General features: G+C 43.9%; 1 protein-coding gene across 6 annotated transcripts in view; it reads left to right on the top strand.

The window, feature by feature from the left end:
- The window catches only part of CCDC88C (coiled-coil and HOOK domain protein 88C), a 122,935-nt gene extending 105,823 nt beyond the window's left edge, over positions 1-17,112 (top strand). For 2 of the 6 annotated variants that reach the window (XM_072986575.2, XM_078383728.1), the window contains exons 22-30: positions 34-220; positions 875-1,020; positions 2,296-2,385; positions 3,415-3,653; positions 8,773-8,952; positions 12,891-12,956; positions 13,268-13,336; positions 13,614-13,915; positions 14,602-17,112. In XM_072986575.2, the coding sequence (XP_072842676.2) occupies positions 34-220; positions 875-1,020; positions 2,296-2,385; positions 3,415-3,653; positions 8,773-8,952; positions 12,891-12,956; positions 13,268-13,336; positions 13,614-13,915; positions 14,602-15,630 (2,308 nt within the window). In that variant the 3' untranslated portion in view covers positions 15,631-17,112. Of the gene's footprint in view, positions 1-33; positions 221-874; positions 1,021-2,295; positions 2,386-3,414; positions 3,654-6,288; positions 6,712-8,769; positions 8,953-12,890; positions 12,957-13,267; positions 13,337-13,613; positions 13,916-14,601 lie in introns of those variants that run through there. The other 4 variants (XM_020807587.3, XM_072986576.2, XM_078383729.1 and 1 more) reach the window with 3 other exon arrangements.
- The last annotated feature ends 787 nt before the right edge of the window (positions 17,113-17,899 follow it).

Genomic DNA, 17,899 nt, shown 5'->3' with positions numbered 1-17,899 from the left:
GATTGATGAGATATTTAACTTTTCTACTTTCAGGGTGAATTTTTTAAATAGCAAGCTCAAGGCAGAGTATGAAGGGCTTCATATCCACACCAAGGAATTGAAAACCTCCCTGAACAATTCCCAGCTAGAATTGAACCGATGGCAGGCTCGCTATGATGAATTGAAAGAGCAGCATCAGACTATGGACATCTCCTTGACCAAATTGGACAACCACTGTGAGGTGAGATCTATGGACTGTGAAATACGAGTGGTTATTGGAGGCCCAGGAAAGTGTCGTTTGTCTATAGGTAGTATAGTTTATTAAAATCTACTTGCTGTTAATTGTCAGTTGTTGTTGGACAAGACCCGCCTGTCATGACTGGGTTGTTGTTGAATCAAACAGTCCTTGCTTTACAGCAAGGTGGAAGGAAGAAGTTCCACTCTTTCTATGCCTTTTGTGACTTACACGCGTGCGCGCGCGCGCACACACACACACACACACACACACACATGGGCTTTCTTATTTTAGCTAAGTATCTCAGTTGAGGACTCTGGGAGAATAACTGTTTCTAGGGGATACTTCATCCTGTTCTGCAGAACTTCAGCATGGCCAAAGATGGGCCATCTCATTTATACTTTCACTCAGGCAGTCGATTTCAACAGGACACAAGAGTCCCTAAGCATCTGAAGGAGTTGGTGGATGTAGCAAGGATGGGTGGTGTTAGTGGTTTGGACATTCAGTGAACCTTTGGGGCTAGTGTAGTACAGAGCTGGGATTTGTAATAATCAAGGATTCATGTCTCAGTACCTTCCTGTGGGTATGTCGAGTTGTATTAATGGCCCGTAAGAGAGTTACGGGCAAAGAAAATTCACCTGTGTTGTGTCTGCGGCACAGCTGCTTGCTCGACTGAAAGGGAACTTGGAAGAAGAGAATCACCATCTCTTGAGCCAGATCCAGATGCTGAGCCAGCAGAACCAAATGTTGTTGGAGCAGAACATGGAGAACAAGGAGCAATATCATGAGGAGCAGAAGCAATATATGTAAGAACAGTGTTCTTCTTTGCCTATTTTTTTTGTATGTAGTGAACCTAATGTTGAATTTGGGGGTGAAGAGACATGAAGACTTTCAAGGCAATGTCTGTGTCTCCTGAGACCTTGTAGAGTAGTCGTAGAGCAATTTAAAAAGCTTCAGAGCAACTGTACAATTGCTTTGCAAACTCAAAGGTATTTATTATTTAAAATATTTTTAAACCCCTCCCCCAGGCTTTCTCCATAGAAGTACCCAATGCGGCTTACATCATTAAAATGCAAACACGAAACAGCATCAGACTAATATCACATAAAAAGTGGTAAATAAAATCAAAAATTGATTCAAAGCAACAAGGCACACCACTCCATTTAAAAGCCCATCCCAGACAGCTGGTCACTTCTTCATCTGCTTGTCCTTGTTGGCCTCTGGTGCAGGAGACCAATTGGAAAATGGGCTGAAATGCTAGTTACTTTGAATAACTGTAGTGTTAGAGGTAGAACATATGTAAATGTTTAAATATTATTAGTATACTATAGATAAGAAAATTATTGGAAGTGTAACTGTATTTAGAGGTAATCATTGCTTTTTTCTTTTTTGTTATGTGACTAGAGGATTTGCCCCGCCGGGCAAACACACACTGCTCGGGGCGCAGGGCCTCTCCCTCCAGGGGCCGGGCTCCTCCGGCTCTCCTCGGTCCTCAGCACTCCCAAAACCCAGCGAGCCTTTCCAGGGCCGGCCCCGCAGACAGGGCATCAGCTGCCCAAGGCAGTCGGCTCCGGCCTCTGCCTCCTTTTCCTGTATGCAACTTTCAGGAAGAACACAGCATGGCCGTACAAATTAGTAAGCTGAGATAGAGACTTGCCTTCATTGAACAGAATATTCTGTGAGTTAATTCATGGAACTGTAGAGTTCTCAAAAAAAAAAACTGACTAGACTCGTATTAGGGATTTGCACTGGTATAAGTTGACTAAATCACAGTGTTGAATTTCCATGTTGCATTCCAGTCATGTGACTTGGCACACATCAGGAATGTAAGTGGCAACTTCGGTGGCTAGCAGTTTGCTGCCACAATTTATACAATTACACATAAGTCAGAATAAAGCCCCAAAAGGTTTCTGGCCACTAAAAAACAAACTTTACAAGGATTTTAGCATTTTAGAATTCTTTTCGTTGCTCCAGGGATAGAGTTTTCTATTTTTGGGAAACGAATAGTTCATTAATTATACAAATTCTCACCAATTTGGGTCCTTTAAGTGATTATTTTTTCTCTGTTTTGTTTTCAACAGTGATAAACTAAACGCCTTAAGAAGACATAAAGAAAAACTGGAGGAGAAGATAATGGATCAATATAAGTTTTATGATCCAGCTCCAAAAAAGTAAGTATTATCAGTCTAAAAGGGCTCATGGGCAAGCCAGTCTAATGCAGAAAAACGTCCCTTCTCTGAGTGACAGCAACTTTTATACAAGCCCTTTGAAAGCAGAAAGGTGATAGTAGATTCCATTCTCTTTATCACAGCTTAAGATTTTTATTGAGACTCAAGGGTTACAACCTATATTAACATGGAAGTAGATGGGCTCTGCCCTTAAAAATACTCCAGTCCTTTTCCCAGATCATTGTTAATCAACTGGAAGTCCAAAATGTTCCTTCTGAGATTGTTAAAATGAGTACCCAGCTCAATGGAAGGCAAGTTGTTGTTTGCATAATTATGTTGTAAACCACCCCGAGTGTGTTCTAAGCACTGTTGTTGTTTTTTATTTATTTATTTAATTTATATCCTGCCTATCTGGTCGGGTGAGGACCACTCTAGGCGGCTAACAGTCATACAAAAATACAATAAAATAAAAATAGACAATTCTAAGTGATAAAAACTCTACATGAGGTTACACGATACACCGGGCAGAAAACAGTAAGGTAGGAAAGAAGAGGGTCAGGAGTTATGTGATGGGAAGGCCTGCCGAAACATCCATGTCTTCAATTGCTTTTTATTATATGCTGTCAAGTGGCCCCTGACTTATGGCAACCCCATGAATAAGCAATCTCCAAAATTGCCTGTCCTGAACTGCCCTCCTCAACTCCTGTGAACTCAAGCCTATGGTTCCTTTAGAGAGTCACTTGGTTTTCCTCTTTTCTTGCTGCCTTGAAGCATTCCCAGCATTATTGTTTACTGCCTTCTCATGGTGTGCCTAGAGTAGCACTATGAAGCAATATATAAATCAAAACAACAAACAAATAAGCAATATAGCCTTATGCCTACTGGGTGATTAAAAGCACCGACATCATGACTCTAAATCCAGTTTGTAGTTTCCTGTATTGATGAAGATCAAGAAAAATCTTGTGCTGCACTCATATTTTCAATAGCATTTTTAAAAACTGATTGTTCCATTTTAACATTTTCCGATAATAGGAAAAACCATTGGATAGCAGCTAAAGCCTTGGTTAAACTAATAAAGCCTAAGAAAGAGGCTGCAAGAGAACAACTGAAATCGTCAGCAGAGAGCCCTCCGTGGCACTCAGAGAGCGCAGAGATGGCCGGATCGCCGTCTCCCTTGCAACTGCCCAAGCAGCAGGAGAGTCTGGAGGGCACCTCGACGGAGTCCGGTTCCATGGAGGGCAGGGAGCATAATAATGGGCCTGCCAGCAAAGGTAAGTGGTTTTGGCTAACCCGCTCAGAAATGTTCTAGCCGAGGAAAGGTTAAGAGTAGAGTTCAGCCAGATTTGAGCATTTCCAGTATCTATCAGAACAGTGAGAAGCTGTTGAGAATTAAGCAAAGACTTTTAAAATATTTTAGGCTTGCAAGCGTGAAGGTAAAATGTGTATTGCTGATAAGGGTAGACCCTCACCCCTGCATTTCAACCGGAAGTCAGGCAGACTTCTATTTGTTCACCACAACAATAGGCTAAAACAGTTGTAAGTGTATTCAGAAGAACAGTGACACGTGTAAAGGTCTCCCTGACTTTAGGTTGGGGAGGCAGGGAATGGACCCATCTGTCCCTCTCCTCCACCACATTTGCAACGTTATGTGCTTTTACGGTTAGTGCCTGAATAGAGTTAGTGAGAACGGTGTTTTGGGGATAACAGGTCTTACCAGTTTTGGGAGCCCCACACTCCATGCTTTGACTTTGCCCTGCAAAAATAAGCAAGCATTCAGGAATATACATAGGTTGCATTTATATAAAGACCAGATACATTATTTTGCATTTTATAATGTGCAGAGTCCATTTAGCAATTTCTGTCAACTGCTTATTAAAGTGGTACATTGGATGGGGGGGTCACTCTGATAAGCTGTTAATAAAACCCAGCTTAAAAACAGGTTAACTTCAATTGTATTGTTCTTCTTTTGTGTGGACTTCCTTGGAAGCCATGATGACTGAGAGGTGGTAAATAATAAATAAATCAGTTCCCAGACTATTTATTCTGTTGCCATGCATCCTAACAAATATGCTAATTTTACATACTTATCGAATGATTAAAGACATCTCTTTCAAATTACATGCTTTGTCTTAAATGTTCTGAATGTACTGATAGAAATGTTTACTTTACAAGTAGTTTCAGGCAAAGAAATCATAGTCTGAGGTACCTCAGCAGACCAATGTAATTTGAGACTTTCCACTGTCTGGTCTTCCTTGGTAACAGCAGAGGGAGCAAGTGGAATAGAAACAATAGAACTAGTCCGGAAAGTTTATAATTAAGTGAATGGTGGGGACAGAGGTGTACAGGGTTAGCCTGTTCCATGGGACTTGTTGGGTATCTAATGATGCTGATTGGAGTTTTTCATGTTATAATCAGTTGTCTTGTAGTGTAAAACTGTTAACATTTTGTCTTAAAGTGCAAGAAGTAATCGATTTATCTGGATAAAAGCAACCTTGCAGAAGCAACCTTGAGAAATAATTACATTTATTTGAAGGGCAGGAACAAAATCTCAATGTTTAGTAAACGTGCAGTGATTGCTTTCCTCAGGCAAGGCAATTCTGCATGCCGGTGCAGACAGTTTTGACATTGGAGCCTCTGACAGATCAAAAGCCCTGCCAGCACAAACCCAGCACTGCAGAAAGCTTGGATGTTAACGTTCCTACATTCTCTTTCCCAGGGCCCTTTTTTCTCCTTAAAAAGTCCAAAACAAGGGGAGAGGATTTATGTGAGCGAGAGGGATGGGGTCACTCATCAGTCAAGGGAGGGCAAGGTCTAGGGACTAGGAGAGTGAGTCATTCTTTCCCGACACGCCTCATGGGACCGTTAACACCAGGCTTCCAGAATTCTGCAATAAGGAAGGAACCATTGCAGAAAATGCAGTGGAGGCCAGGGGAAAGGAGTGCAGGTTGGATTTCCGCTTCTGAAGCCAGAACATTCTCCTCTTCCCCAAATCCTGTGGTCCTTGGGACACCTTTCCAGAGACCATAGGATTGCAGCCTTCATGTTTCTGTGCTGTAGTGATATTTATGAAAGGAATAGATAGTGACGATCCACCTGTGTTTATAGCATTATATAGGATTTGGAATAGATGGACTTTCAAAAAAGGATCTTATTAGGAAGGCCCTATATCGTATTTAAAAATTGAGTGCTTAACTGTGTGCTTTGAATCCACCAAATTCAGTGTTATCTAGGAACACCTCACAGTTAATCCAATTCTGTGAAGAAAGAGTACTAATTTCTTATGTGAAATATGTGAACTCCACCTCTAGACCCTAATGTGTGACTGTAGCACACAACAACTTTTGTCTGCATGCAGACAAGAACTTGCAGCTGATCATTTCTTCCCAGCGCTACTGTTCTTGATTGTATTTTTCTACTGATACCTTTTTTAAATCATTTTATTTGTAAACTGCCCTAAAAAGCAATTTGGAAGAGCCATGTGAAAATTCCTGTATACAAAAATAAAGAAGAATGCATGACAAGGGCAAAAAAATGCCAGCATCTCAATGCAACCATGTGCCAGCTGTCTAGAGAGTCCTGCCTGCCCATGTTTAAGTTCAAGCGGTGTGCTCAGAAATGTTCTCTTATCCCTCTTGCTTTAGCCCTAGAGCTTGGGGGGTGGGGTGGGTATAACAAAGAATTCTATGCTACGTATGAAGTGACAGTGTCTGTTTTAATCACAGATAATAGAAGTTGTTGCTACGCATTGTTCATATCTAATCCCTCGCCTAATTTAATAGCTGCTGTAGAAATAATATAGCCCTTTTTCATGTGTTGCTAGTCTCTTAGTTTGAAATGCATTTTAGTTATTTCTGTTACCTTTTTTTCTTCTTCTTCTTTTTGGGATCTCTGGGTGATAACAATTAGCTGCTCAACGCAAAAAGATTGCCTTTTTGAGAAGCACAAGCAAGCCCAAAGAAAAGTCTCCTAAGTCTCCATCAAGTCATCCGTCTCTCTCTAATCGCCTCTGGTTCTGGTCGTCTTCTGACATCCCATCCTCTCCTAATGAGCCATTTTCTTTCTCGGAAACAGGAGATCTCTAACACTTTCTCTTACTATTAATTCTCCATGGCTTTCCGAAATACATATTCAACTTAAGTAATATTAATATCTGCACCCGCGCACACAAAAACACACACTCTTACAGGAATTAATCAGATCAAATCATTGACACAGACTAAATCCAAGAGCAGATCAAGTCAACACGGACTACCTTTTCCCTTCAGTGAAATGCAGGACCTTTATTATACAGTCGGAATCATTTCTGCAGTGCAGTACACTTTAATGACACCCATGAGATACAGTGCCCATATGTTTACAGTGCTATTGGTGGTGGTGCACATCTTAAGTAAGTGAACTTGCTATGTGCTTCAGTAATGTTTTGCAGTCACCAGTGTGCCTCATGTCCTGTCGAAATGTGGAAATAAGCTGATGTTGCTGTGTTGCCAACAATGCATTCTCCTTAATAATATCTGCTGATTCTGTACTGAGAATTCCGTATAGCCACTAGACCTTTTGCAATATGCTCTGTTTCCAATATGCTATTTGTCTGTTTTCTGCTAATGCTGAAGTGCTGGAAATGCAGACACCTATTGCTAGCAAGGATTGTTTGACTCTGATCTTCCAGATCTTTTCATTTCTTAATCTGTGTGTCTCATTTTTGGAAAATGTCACATGTGTATTGCCATTACAAAGTGCAGTAAATCCTATTTCAGTTACGGAGTGAACAAAACACTATTGTAGTTGTGCAGGAAGCAAACGCCTTTGGAGCTACCCTTAGTGTTATCTGAGCATTCCCTTCTGAGTTACGATCTGTTTTCTCTCTAATTAATTTTTAAGAAGGTATTTAAAAACACATATTTTTAGGCAAGCCTCTGGAACTAGTGTTTAGTTTAGCATGCCCCTGCTGTGTTGTTTTTAACTACACATTTTGTTGATCTTAATGGTTTTAATACATTTAGTTTATATTAATAGGCTGATTTTACTTGATTTTATGGTTTTACTTGTTTTTTACATCTTTCATGAAGGCTGTTAGATACCTTGAGAGATACTTTCTAACAGAAAAGCAGGGTGTGCCTATAACAGTGCAGACATTTTGCCGTTAGACCAAACACAGGCAGATAAACAGCATACATCATGACACTTACCTCACACTTTCTGTAATATACTTTGCAACTAATCTGTGCTTAATACTAAATTGTCCTTTTCTGTTGTCTGTGCCAGCTGTTTGTTACTTTTAACACCATCCTGTTTATTTTTCAGGCATGTTGCCAGTGCCCTCACAGAATTATCCTAGAAGCAGTTAAAATAGAGAAGCATTTTTCTCTTCAAAGCTCAGTTTTAAAATGTTGGTTAGCACATTTCTTCCCATTTTCCCTTGGATTCCTTTAGGCGTTCAGTGCCTAAAATAATGAATTATTTAATAAATTCTACCCTATTACTATGTTTTTTAAAAATATATATAATGCATTAGGTGACAGTTTGCATTTAGAAATGAAAATCCCATCCTAATACCATGTTTAAAAACTTGTGCGAGAAAACAAAGGTCTGGAAGAACAGGACTTCTTGCAAAGTATTGTAAAGGCCATTACAGCCAGAAATCCTGTTCTATTAATATCAAATGTTGTTCATCTTTTAATGTTAGATTCAAAGAAACAGCATTGGTACAATTAAATCCTATGCAAGTTTATTTATTTATTTATTTATTTATTTATTTATTTATTTATTTATTGGACTTATATACCGCCCCATAGCGCTACAAGCACTCTCTGGGCGGTTTACATTTTTTTTTTAAATTATACAGGCTACACATTGCCCCCCCCCAGCAAGTTGGGTACTCATTTTACCGACCTCGGAAGGATGGAAGGCTGAGTCAACCTTGAGCCGGCTACCTGGGATTTGAACCCCAGGTCGTGAGCACAGTTTTAGCTGCAGTACAGCGTTTTAACCACTGCGCCACGAGGCTCAAAAAGTTTACTTGATTTAAATCCCACAGAGTTCAGTGTGACTCTTGCATGAGTGCACGTAGTTTTGTAAACATAGAATGGTTCCAGTGGCTGCCTCCTGGCCCTTCCTCCATTTGTGTATGATTCCATACGTGTAAAACACTGTCCTTGCTTCTGCTATCATTTGCCAGCCTTTTACTGAGTCATCATCTCGTTGCAAAACTGGATGCAAATATATATGAACCTTGAGCATAAATGTCAGCTATGTGGCTTGCATAATGGTGCCTAATTTGTCCCACTGTCACGTGCTTGTTTGCTTAATTTCTAAAATAACAGGGGAAGTATGAGTCTGGTTCTTGTTTTATTGTCTTTGTTTTTCCATCTCCTCTCTCTCAAATGTTAGTAGATTCAAAGCGGAAGAGAATTTCCCATTACGGAGGCAGCATTGACCACATTGAAAATGCAACCGACTCGACTCTCAAGCAGTGCCATGTGGAGCCAAGTTCCAGGACCTCTTCTGTCTCTGCCACCTTCTTGGCTGCTTCTGGTTCTGCTGCTCCCTCAAGACTACAAAACAGACCCAAAGGTATGTGACCGCATTAACCTGGTTGGAATATGTGCCATGGTAACCCTCCAGTGTCTTATTTGGAAAGCACATTCCATGCTGAAAAGGAGGAGAGTCCACAGTGTCCAAGCATTGTTTAGTTCATAGCTTCACCAGATCACTTTTTGACTGTCCTGTCTGTTTTATAGCAGCATTCTTGTATGTGGGAGTGGAAAAAGAGCCAAATTAGTAGGAAATATAGTATAGTCTCTGTTTCAGCTAAACAGAGACTAAATTTCCTAAGTCCAGATATATTGGGCTTGGAGATTACACTTAAGGAAAGGGTGGGCAAACACCAGAGATCTGGGGACTGCAAATTGTAGCACAGTTTTGTATTTTGGTAAAACTCCTGTGGCTGCATAGCCAGAAGTACATGGATTCTCAGGGCAGAATAGCTCCAAGTTCCACAGAATCTATCCCCTTTTCCCATTATTACCTGGCACTTACAGTCTCAGTAAATGAGACATTAATAGTAGAAAGAATAAAAAGGTTTCATTACTTACAATTGAACAGCTTAAACAGCAAACTAACAAAAAAAAGGCTACTGCCTCAACAGAGTCACTGCTTCCAGTAACTAATGAGAGGAAAAAAGACACAGTGAGCAGAGAGGCAGGGCTGTCTTTGAATTCAAAGGCAGGAAAGGGACCATAGGTTAGTGCTGGATAGATTGATACTCAGCCCAGCTGAGAAAGGCCTCCCCCAGCCAAACCTACTAAGGGCAACATGCAAGGTTGAAAAAATCTCCAACACCAGTTTCCATCCCTGGACATTGAATGGCTGCAGTGTCACCACTACATTTCTTCTTTTAAAAAGATCTTTTTATAATTATTGTTGGGATTTTTTTAAAACTCTGACATGAGAACCCGTCATCCCCATCCAGTAGCCTGCGGACCAGAGGTGATGAGAACTATCAGTCAGCTCTTTTGTAAGATGAGGGTTGCAAAAGTCTAGGGTAACCCATGTTACCAGTGGGTTGCCGTCTTGAGGCACTTTGTTCCAGAGATGAGAAAAATGAGTTTTTCCCCTCTCTCTGCATTGATTCTTGCCCTGTCTTGAGAACAGGTATTGGGGAAATAACACCCTACAGTGTAGAATTTGAAGCAGTGCCAGCCAACCCCATGTGCCCATCCCAGCCATGTATTCTGATTGCTATGTATTCTATGGCCAGGGTTAGTTTTTGAGGTGGATGTTGGTAAAATTCCTTTTGCTGCAGTATTCCCTTTAGAACTAGTTCTGCCACACATATTCCAGTCTCCCAGTTTTGGCCTTTTATCATTTCTAAGGTTAAAAATCTTGGCTACACGTGTTCTCTAAGAGGCACATCACCATCTAATGTTGTTGGCAGTGGGCCAACTCCAGAGGCTTTATATGGCCATTGCCTCTCCAAAAACTTGGAGTCATATTGGATAGGAAGCTTGTAAGAGTACTCTGTTTGGGAAAAACAAACCTTGGAGCTAAAGACAACAAGTTACACAGAGTCTCTTACCTAGCTGCTTCAAATCCTCCCCTTCATTAGCAGAGTAAAGACGCAGACGTAAGAAAATGCACAGAGAGAGCTCTGATAAAACTTATAATATACTAAGCTTGGTTAGACATAAATACAGTGGTGCCTCGCATAGCGAGGTTAATTGGTTCCAAAAAAAACATCGCTATGGGAAAACATCGTTAAGTGAAACGTGTTTTCCCATAGAGATGCATTGAAAACCGGATAATCCGTTCCAATAGGAACGGATTATCCGGTTTTCTCCCCCACTATCGGGCGCAGCCCTTTGGGAGAAGCCTCGGGGGAGGGGGGGAAGACGGCATCGGCTCCTGCCTTCTCCCCCACCACCTGGCTTCTCCCAAAGGGCTGCCCTGACTGTGCTTGCAGCAGCGGAAGAGGTGCCCGGTGCTGCAAGCACAGTCGGCCATGCCTCCCACCCTTCTCAAGCCGCAGGAGGTGGGTGGTGGGTGGGAGGCATAGCCGGACTCCTTGGCAGGCACCGCGGCTCGGATCGGATCGGAGCCGCGGTGCCTGGCAAGGAGTCCGGCCATGCCTCCCACCCTTCTCAAGCCGAAGGAGGTGGAGGTGGGGGTGGGAGGCATAGCCGGACTCCTCGGCAGGCACCGCGGCTCCGATCCGATCTGAGCCGCGGTGCCTGCCAAGGAGTCCGGCTATGCCTCCCACCCACCACCCACCTCCTGCGGCTTGAGAAGGGTGGGAGGCATGGATCCCAAAGCCACCGCCGACCGCCGACATTTGCCTTCCGAGCTCTCAAAGGGCTTCCCCACCACACATTGGAGAAAGGCTCTCAGCGGCAGCGGGGACAGGGTAGGGGGTGTCCGAATGGCTTCCAGGCGAAGCACTGGAAGCCATTCGGAACCCCCCTGCCCCCGCTGCCGCTTGGATCCAGCCCCCGGCCGGTTCCCCTTGCATGGTCTGATCCGACCATGCAAGGGGAACTGGCTGGGGGCCGGATCTAAGCTCCTACCGCGGCCGCCGCCGCCGCTTGGATCCGGCCCCCGGCCGGTTCCCCTTGCTTGGTCTGATCTGACCATGCAAGGGGAACCGGCTGGGGGCCGGATCTAAGCTCCTACCGCGGCCGCCGCCGCTTGGATCCGGCCCCCGGCCGGTTCCCCTTGCTTGGTCTGATCTGACCATGCAAGGGGAACCGGCGGGGGGCCGGATCCAAGCGGCGGCGGCCGCGGTAGGAGCTTAGATCCGGCCCCCAGCCGGATCCAAGCTCCTACCGCCGCCGCCGCTGCTTGGATTCTCCCCCCGGCCGGCTTTCCCTTCCATGGTCGGACTCTCTGGAGTCCAGCCATGGATGGGGTAACCGGCCGGGGGGAGAATCCAAGCTCCTACCGCCACCGCCGCCGCTTGGATCCGGCCCCCGGCCGGTTCCCCTTGCACGGTCGGATCCGACCATGCAAGGGGAACCAGCCGGGGGGCGGTTCCAAGCGGCGGCGGTGGCGGTGGGGCTTGGATCCGCCTCCCGGCCGGTTACCCCATTCATGGCCAGACTCCTGAGAGTCCGACCATGGAAGGGGAACCGGCCGGGGGGCAGATCCTAGCCCCGGATGCCTGATAGGCATCCGGACCCCTGCCGCGGCGGCTTGGATCCGCGTTGCGGCCGGCTACCCCATCCATGGTCGGACTCCTGAGAGTCCGACCATGGCGGGGGTAGCCGGCCACGGGGCGGATACAAGCGGCGGCGGCGGCGGGGGTCCGGATGCCTTTTAGGCATCCGAAGGGGAATCCCGGCGGTGGCCTCGGAAGGACCCTTCGGAAGGGTCCTTCCGAGGCTACCGCCGGCATTTTCCCCCAGCTGAGCAGCGGGACTCCCGCTCAGCTAGGGGAAAATGCCCCCTCCGAAGGGGAATCCTGGCGGTGGCCTTGGAACGACCCTTCGGAAGGGTCCTTCCGAGGCTACCGCCGGCATTTTCCCCCAGCTGAGCAGCGGGGCTCCCACTCAGCTAGGGGAAAATGCCCCCTCCGAAGGGGAATCCCGGCGGTGGCCTTGGAACGACCCTTCGGAAGGGTCCTTCCGAGGCTACCGCCGGCATTTTCCCCCAGCTGAGCAGCGGGAGCGGTCCTTTGGAGGCTCCCGCCACTCAGCTGGGGGAAAATGGGGCCCATGGGGAAAACATCGCAAAGCGATTTTTCCCCATAGGCAACATCGCAAAGCGATGGCAAAAGAGATTGCTTTTTTGCCATCGCTATGCGAATTCATCGTTAACCGGGGCACTCGTTAAACGAGGCACCACTGTACATGGCAAGATGTACATTGGCATAGACTTCTCAGAGCAACATTATATTCACATTCAAGTAAAGCAAATGACCACCAGACTCACAACTGAGTGACAAGAATGCTGCTCCCATGCACCTTGTTCACTTAAAGGAACAAATCCTGACAAATATATCTCATTCATCTATCCAGGCCATAATTCAGAGGGCGATCTATATGAAGACTTCCCTGAGGGAGAGCTTTCAAGCAAGCAGCACAGTAAGTTAATTAAGGTTTCCCCTTCATCTTTGATTCAGAGCACCGAAAACCCCTTTTCAGAGGGAGGGGCCTCCATTGGGTAGGAAATGCCAGGCAAGCCTCACAATCCACAAGCTAAGTTGCACAGTCAGGATTGACTGCAAGGTAACGGCGTGGATTTCTTAGTTGTAGTATGGAAAAACATCCTGTTCTTCACTGAGGTTATTCCAGATTGAAGATGTTGCCCTTTTTCTTTATAACTGGATGCAGCTGGAAAGCAGGACTTGTCCTAGACTCTTATATCTTCTTTCATGTCTCTTCTTGCTCCCCAGAGTCCAGGCCCAACAGCTTAGAAAATAGTGAAAATGCATCCACCAGCAGTTCCCCTCTAAACTTGAAAGGTAAAATCTTTTCACAAATCTCTGGTGTATCATAGCCCAGTATATTTACTTAAATACTGCACTAAATTTCTGATAAGACTAAATCGTAATTCCACTGGCAAAGCCCTTGTTACTTCCATCTGTCTATTGTTAAGTATCTGACTGGCATTAAATTAGCATCTGAAAGCATTAACTTCGCATCCTCAGTAAGGACGCTTCGGTGGTGTTTAAAGCAAACTTCTTCATAAAGTAAATTTAAAAGAGAATAACACTGTTCTTTCTGAATCTTCTGATCCAGGACCTTTCGACCATATTCGTGGCAGATCAGAGAGTTTTAGCAGTGAAGACATGGTGCTAAGTAGAGTCACGCCTAGTTACTCTAGAGATGGCCTGTTCTCTCCCATCTCTTCAGCTGTTGTGGGCTCCAGCACAAAGCTCAATGCCTCACTTACTAGAAATGGCTTCTCTTCATATGATATACCTCAGAAAAGCATCCAAACACAACCGCAATCTGTTAGGCACCGATCTGCTTCTCCGGGCAGTGAAATGGTGACCTTGGAGGAATTCCTTGAAGAAAGCAACAGCTTGTCTCCACCAAATGTAAGGAAATTCTCCAGAAAACATGTTTCTTTTTAAATGAAATGGAGAGGGAGAGCAGAAAATGGAATTGTGAAAGTCCCCAGCTGGATTGGCTGCTAATTGATCCTGTCAGTGTTTCAATATTCTGTGTTTGGCTCCAGTGGCAGAATTTGTGCTCTTTAATATTATGTGGAACTTAATCTTTGGGTTTCTGAGGAATTTATTTTCCCCATATAAGAATCAGTGTGGTAACAGGAAGGAGTAATGTTTCAAATAATTGGCAGTAGAGGGAATAGCCTGCAGACCCTTGGGGGGGAAAGAACATGCCTTCGCTCACCTCAGTATTTTGGAATAGATCGCTAGCCTTATGAGGTAAGAAAACTTACCATTTTTAAATGAAAACTACTTTGAGCACATTTTTATTATTTTCACAAGATTTATTTATGTCTTTATTTACTTTTACCACAAGTTAATTGCCAGATGGTTTTTTACACAAGCAGTGTTAGGAACCCACACTGTTTTTAAAATTATAATTCTAGGGTATCTAGAATAATACTGAGATTCTGTGCCCAAGACCTTCGCATTTAGGGTGTGTGTTTTTGTATGCACATATTTCAGTTTATTGCTAATTTGTATTATTATTATTTGTTATCAATTCTGTCATTTCTTTCTTTTGTTATCAATGCAGTCATTTCTTTCTTTTGTAGGAGATTTCAACCAGAGATGACTTGGTGAGTGACTATTTCAGAAAAGCAAGTGAACATCCCTCTGTTGGCAACCATTTTTCTCAGGCAAATCGGAAGGAGGCAACAAAGACGCCTACCAGCTATGTCACTCCAACGGTTAAGGTGCCTGGCACGGAGGAAGATGGAAGACTTGCTAAGCCAGGCCACTATGTCAAACCAAACCTTAGGCCAACTGAATCAGAATTTGTGGCAAACCCCTCAGGTGCCTACAAGCTCCCCCCTGCATCTCATAATCAACCCAGCAAGGCATCAAGGCAGACAGCCCAGGCTCAGCCATGCAGTACTGCTAGCAGACAGAGCACTTCTCTGAATCGTACCTTCAGTTTAGCTTCAGCAGACCTCCTCAGAGCTACCGGCCCAGAGGTATACAGACGTTATGATAGCCTTCCGAAGCCTGTGACAGCTGATACCCAAATACGAAAGGACTCCAGCAGCCAGCATTCCCACCTCTCTTTAGCCGCTGGCTCTCAGGTCTCTCTGAGAGAGAGGCCTCAGTCTGCGAAAGTGGCAAGTTCTTTACAAAGTGTTGATTCTCGCTGTCGACAGCTTGATGTTAGGCGCCTCTCACTGGCACCTCCAAAAGATGAGAGATTGCTCTTGTTACCACCATGTTCCCACTCCCCCACTGCTTTGAAGGATGATGTGAACATTCAGGCACCGGAACGAGCAAAGACAAGTGTGGAGCAGCCTTCTTCCCCTCCTCAATACACTGCTTCTAAAATGAAAGCCAAGCCAACCTCACGGTCTGGGGAGGTGGCTACAGTAACTCCTGTTAGAGTTGTCTCCAGCGGTTCTGAGGGGAGTAGTCCCCAAGTACCAGCTTCAAGCGACACTTCCTTTGCCAAATGCCAGAGGCAGTCACCAGAAAATAACAGTTTAGTAGGAGGCACTGAGGATGCAAACAGAGGGGTCAGTTCCAAAAACCCTTCAACATCACCAGACGCCCATGGTGATCAGCAGACTGTTTGGTATGAATATGGCTGTGTGTGATACTTTTTCTCACCCTCCACTTCTGTTCCCTAAGGGAGATATAAATTTGTGTTTCACTACTGAAAACTTGAAATGATAGTATCTCTAAACACAAAACCACCTATGTGTTGTCTTAATTGTCTTCTAGATGCTTACAGTGTACTGCGACAAACTGCATTGATACTCAAGAAGAGAAAGACTGAATTGCCAAATATGGCTGCGCTTGTGCCTAGAAGATCACATGAACAATTTAAACAGGTCCTCTTCTTCCTGCCCTCTCCCAAATCAAGGAATTTGAAATTTAATTCTTGGAAGCATCAAGTTCTCACCATTTGCTTCCTTTCTTAAAAAAAGCACTGTTCTTTATTAATTGGTGAATTGTGTACATGTATGTGCATTTGACTACTGAACTTTAAACCTTACTGAAATATTACTTAGTTCAGCCGAGGCTTCCCTCTTTAAAATGCCAGGTTTTTTTTTTACTTATCTGCAAGTCTCTTCTTGGGTCTCGTTGAAACAGCTGCTCTTTGAAAAGAAGATGACTAGCACACAAGGCAGGGTATAGAACATGCTCCTCCTGATGTTGTTGGACTGAAGTTCCCATCAATTCTAGATAACATAGCCTGTCTTGAGGGAGAATGGGAGTCACAGTGCAATGACATCAGGACATACTTGCCCCACATCTCACATTTGCTTCAGCCCCCTCAGTCTGGTGACCACCCATCTTTAACTTGCCTATTAAATGTCTTGTTCTTTGTGGGTTTTTGTTTGTTTGTTTGTTTGTTTGTTTGCTGCACTGTGGTGCAGTAGAGGTGCTGCCTTTTGATAAGTCCTTTATGTTTTGTCAATAAAAACAAGAGAAACACTGGAACTGATTGCACCCTTATTGTGGGTCAGTGTCTCCCTTAAAATGAGGGCTCACCAAGCAACTGGCATTTTTTTTACTACTACTGTATTCATTAGGTTGCATTAAAAGTGATTCTCTTTCTCCTAGAAAACAGTTACTGTCATTTTCCTTGCCTCAAAATGTAGAGTTGCTTGTATCCTATATGATACATAGCAGATTAATTTTTTGACATTGGCACTGCTGCCTTCCTCAGACTAGTTTGTCCACTTGGAACACATTGAATCATTGAGGATTTCAGGCCTGGATTCTGACTCGGTCAGTTGGATCTGTGTAGAAACCAAAATGCGTTTCTATGCACATTAAAGAAATGCTTTTAAAAATCCTATTTATGCCCAGATGAAGTCTTTTCACTTCATGGGGTTTGTTGACTGCTTATGTATATCTTGTGCGTTTTTTGCTTGTAAAAGAGGCATTTTCTTTATAACAGATTAATGGAATTGTAAAACTTCTCTTGATTTTGTGATTTATTATAGTGAGAGAACACATATTCTGTAACAGTTGCACATGACCAATGACTAGTGTGTGTCATAGCGTGTACCAATCACATTGTGAGAAAAGTCAGGTTGTCTACAATAAAGGATTTTTAAAATACATAATTTGATTTGTTTTACCACCAAGATACAGCTTTTGTAAAGGTTTCCCAACCCCTGTGGAGTTACATATTTCAACACATTTTGGTGGGTCATTTTTTTCTTCAAGTTGTGTGTTTTTGTGTCTGTAGCACCCTCATAAAATTAAGGCTCTATAGAAGTCTAACTCTGTTGATTGGTTTATTAAAAACAATCCCTTGACCGAGCTCTTATCACATATAATAAATGATAATAATGTGCCATCAAGTCAGTTCTGACTTACAGAGGCCTTTTGCAGAGTTTTCCAGATGGATTTAGTTTACCAGCCTCTTCTTCTGGTGGCATCTTGGGACTGTGCAGCTTTCCCAAGGCTCTACCCATAGGAGACATAGTGGGAAAGTCTCCAGTGGGGAAATGGGAATAAAAAGAGGTAATAATGATTGCATGCCGTCAAGTCAATTCCAACTTATCTTAGAATTGACTTGCCTCATTTTTGTGGGCCCCCCAACCTCTGGCTCGGCAGCCAGATACCTAAGCCACTGAGTTATTCAACCAGCTTGGGGTTTCATATGGGCCAAGGGAAACCAGAATGGAAGAAGTTATGTTGTAGTTAAGGGGATTGTGCAGAGCTAAATCATGTTGCCTAATTGCAACACATTTTGTTAACAGCTGTATTGTACTTGAATGTAAACATAAAAGGTAAAGGTTCCCCTTGACAATTTTTGTCCAGTCGTGTTTGACTCTAGGGGGCGGTGCTCACCCCGTTTCTAAGCCATAGAGCCAGCGTTTTGTCCAAAGACAATCTTCCGTGGTC

This window comes from Pogona vitticeps, chromosome 1 (genome assembly GCF_051106095.1).
Source record: "Pogona vitticeps strain Pit_001003342236 chromosome 1, PviZW2.1, whole genome shotgun sequence".
Classification (NCBI taxonomy): domain Eukaryota; kingdom Metazoa; phylum Chordata; class Lepidosauria; order Squamata; family Agamidae; genus Pogona; species Pogona vitticeps.
This window is presented reverse-complemented; position numbering and strand designations above follow the sequence as displayed.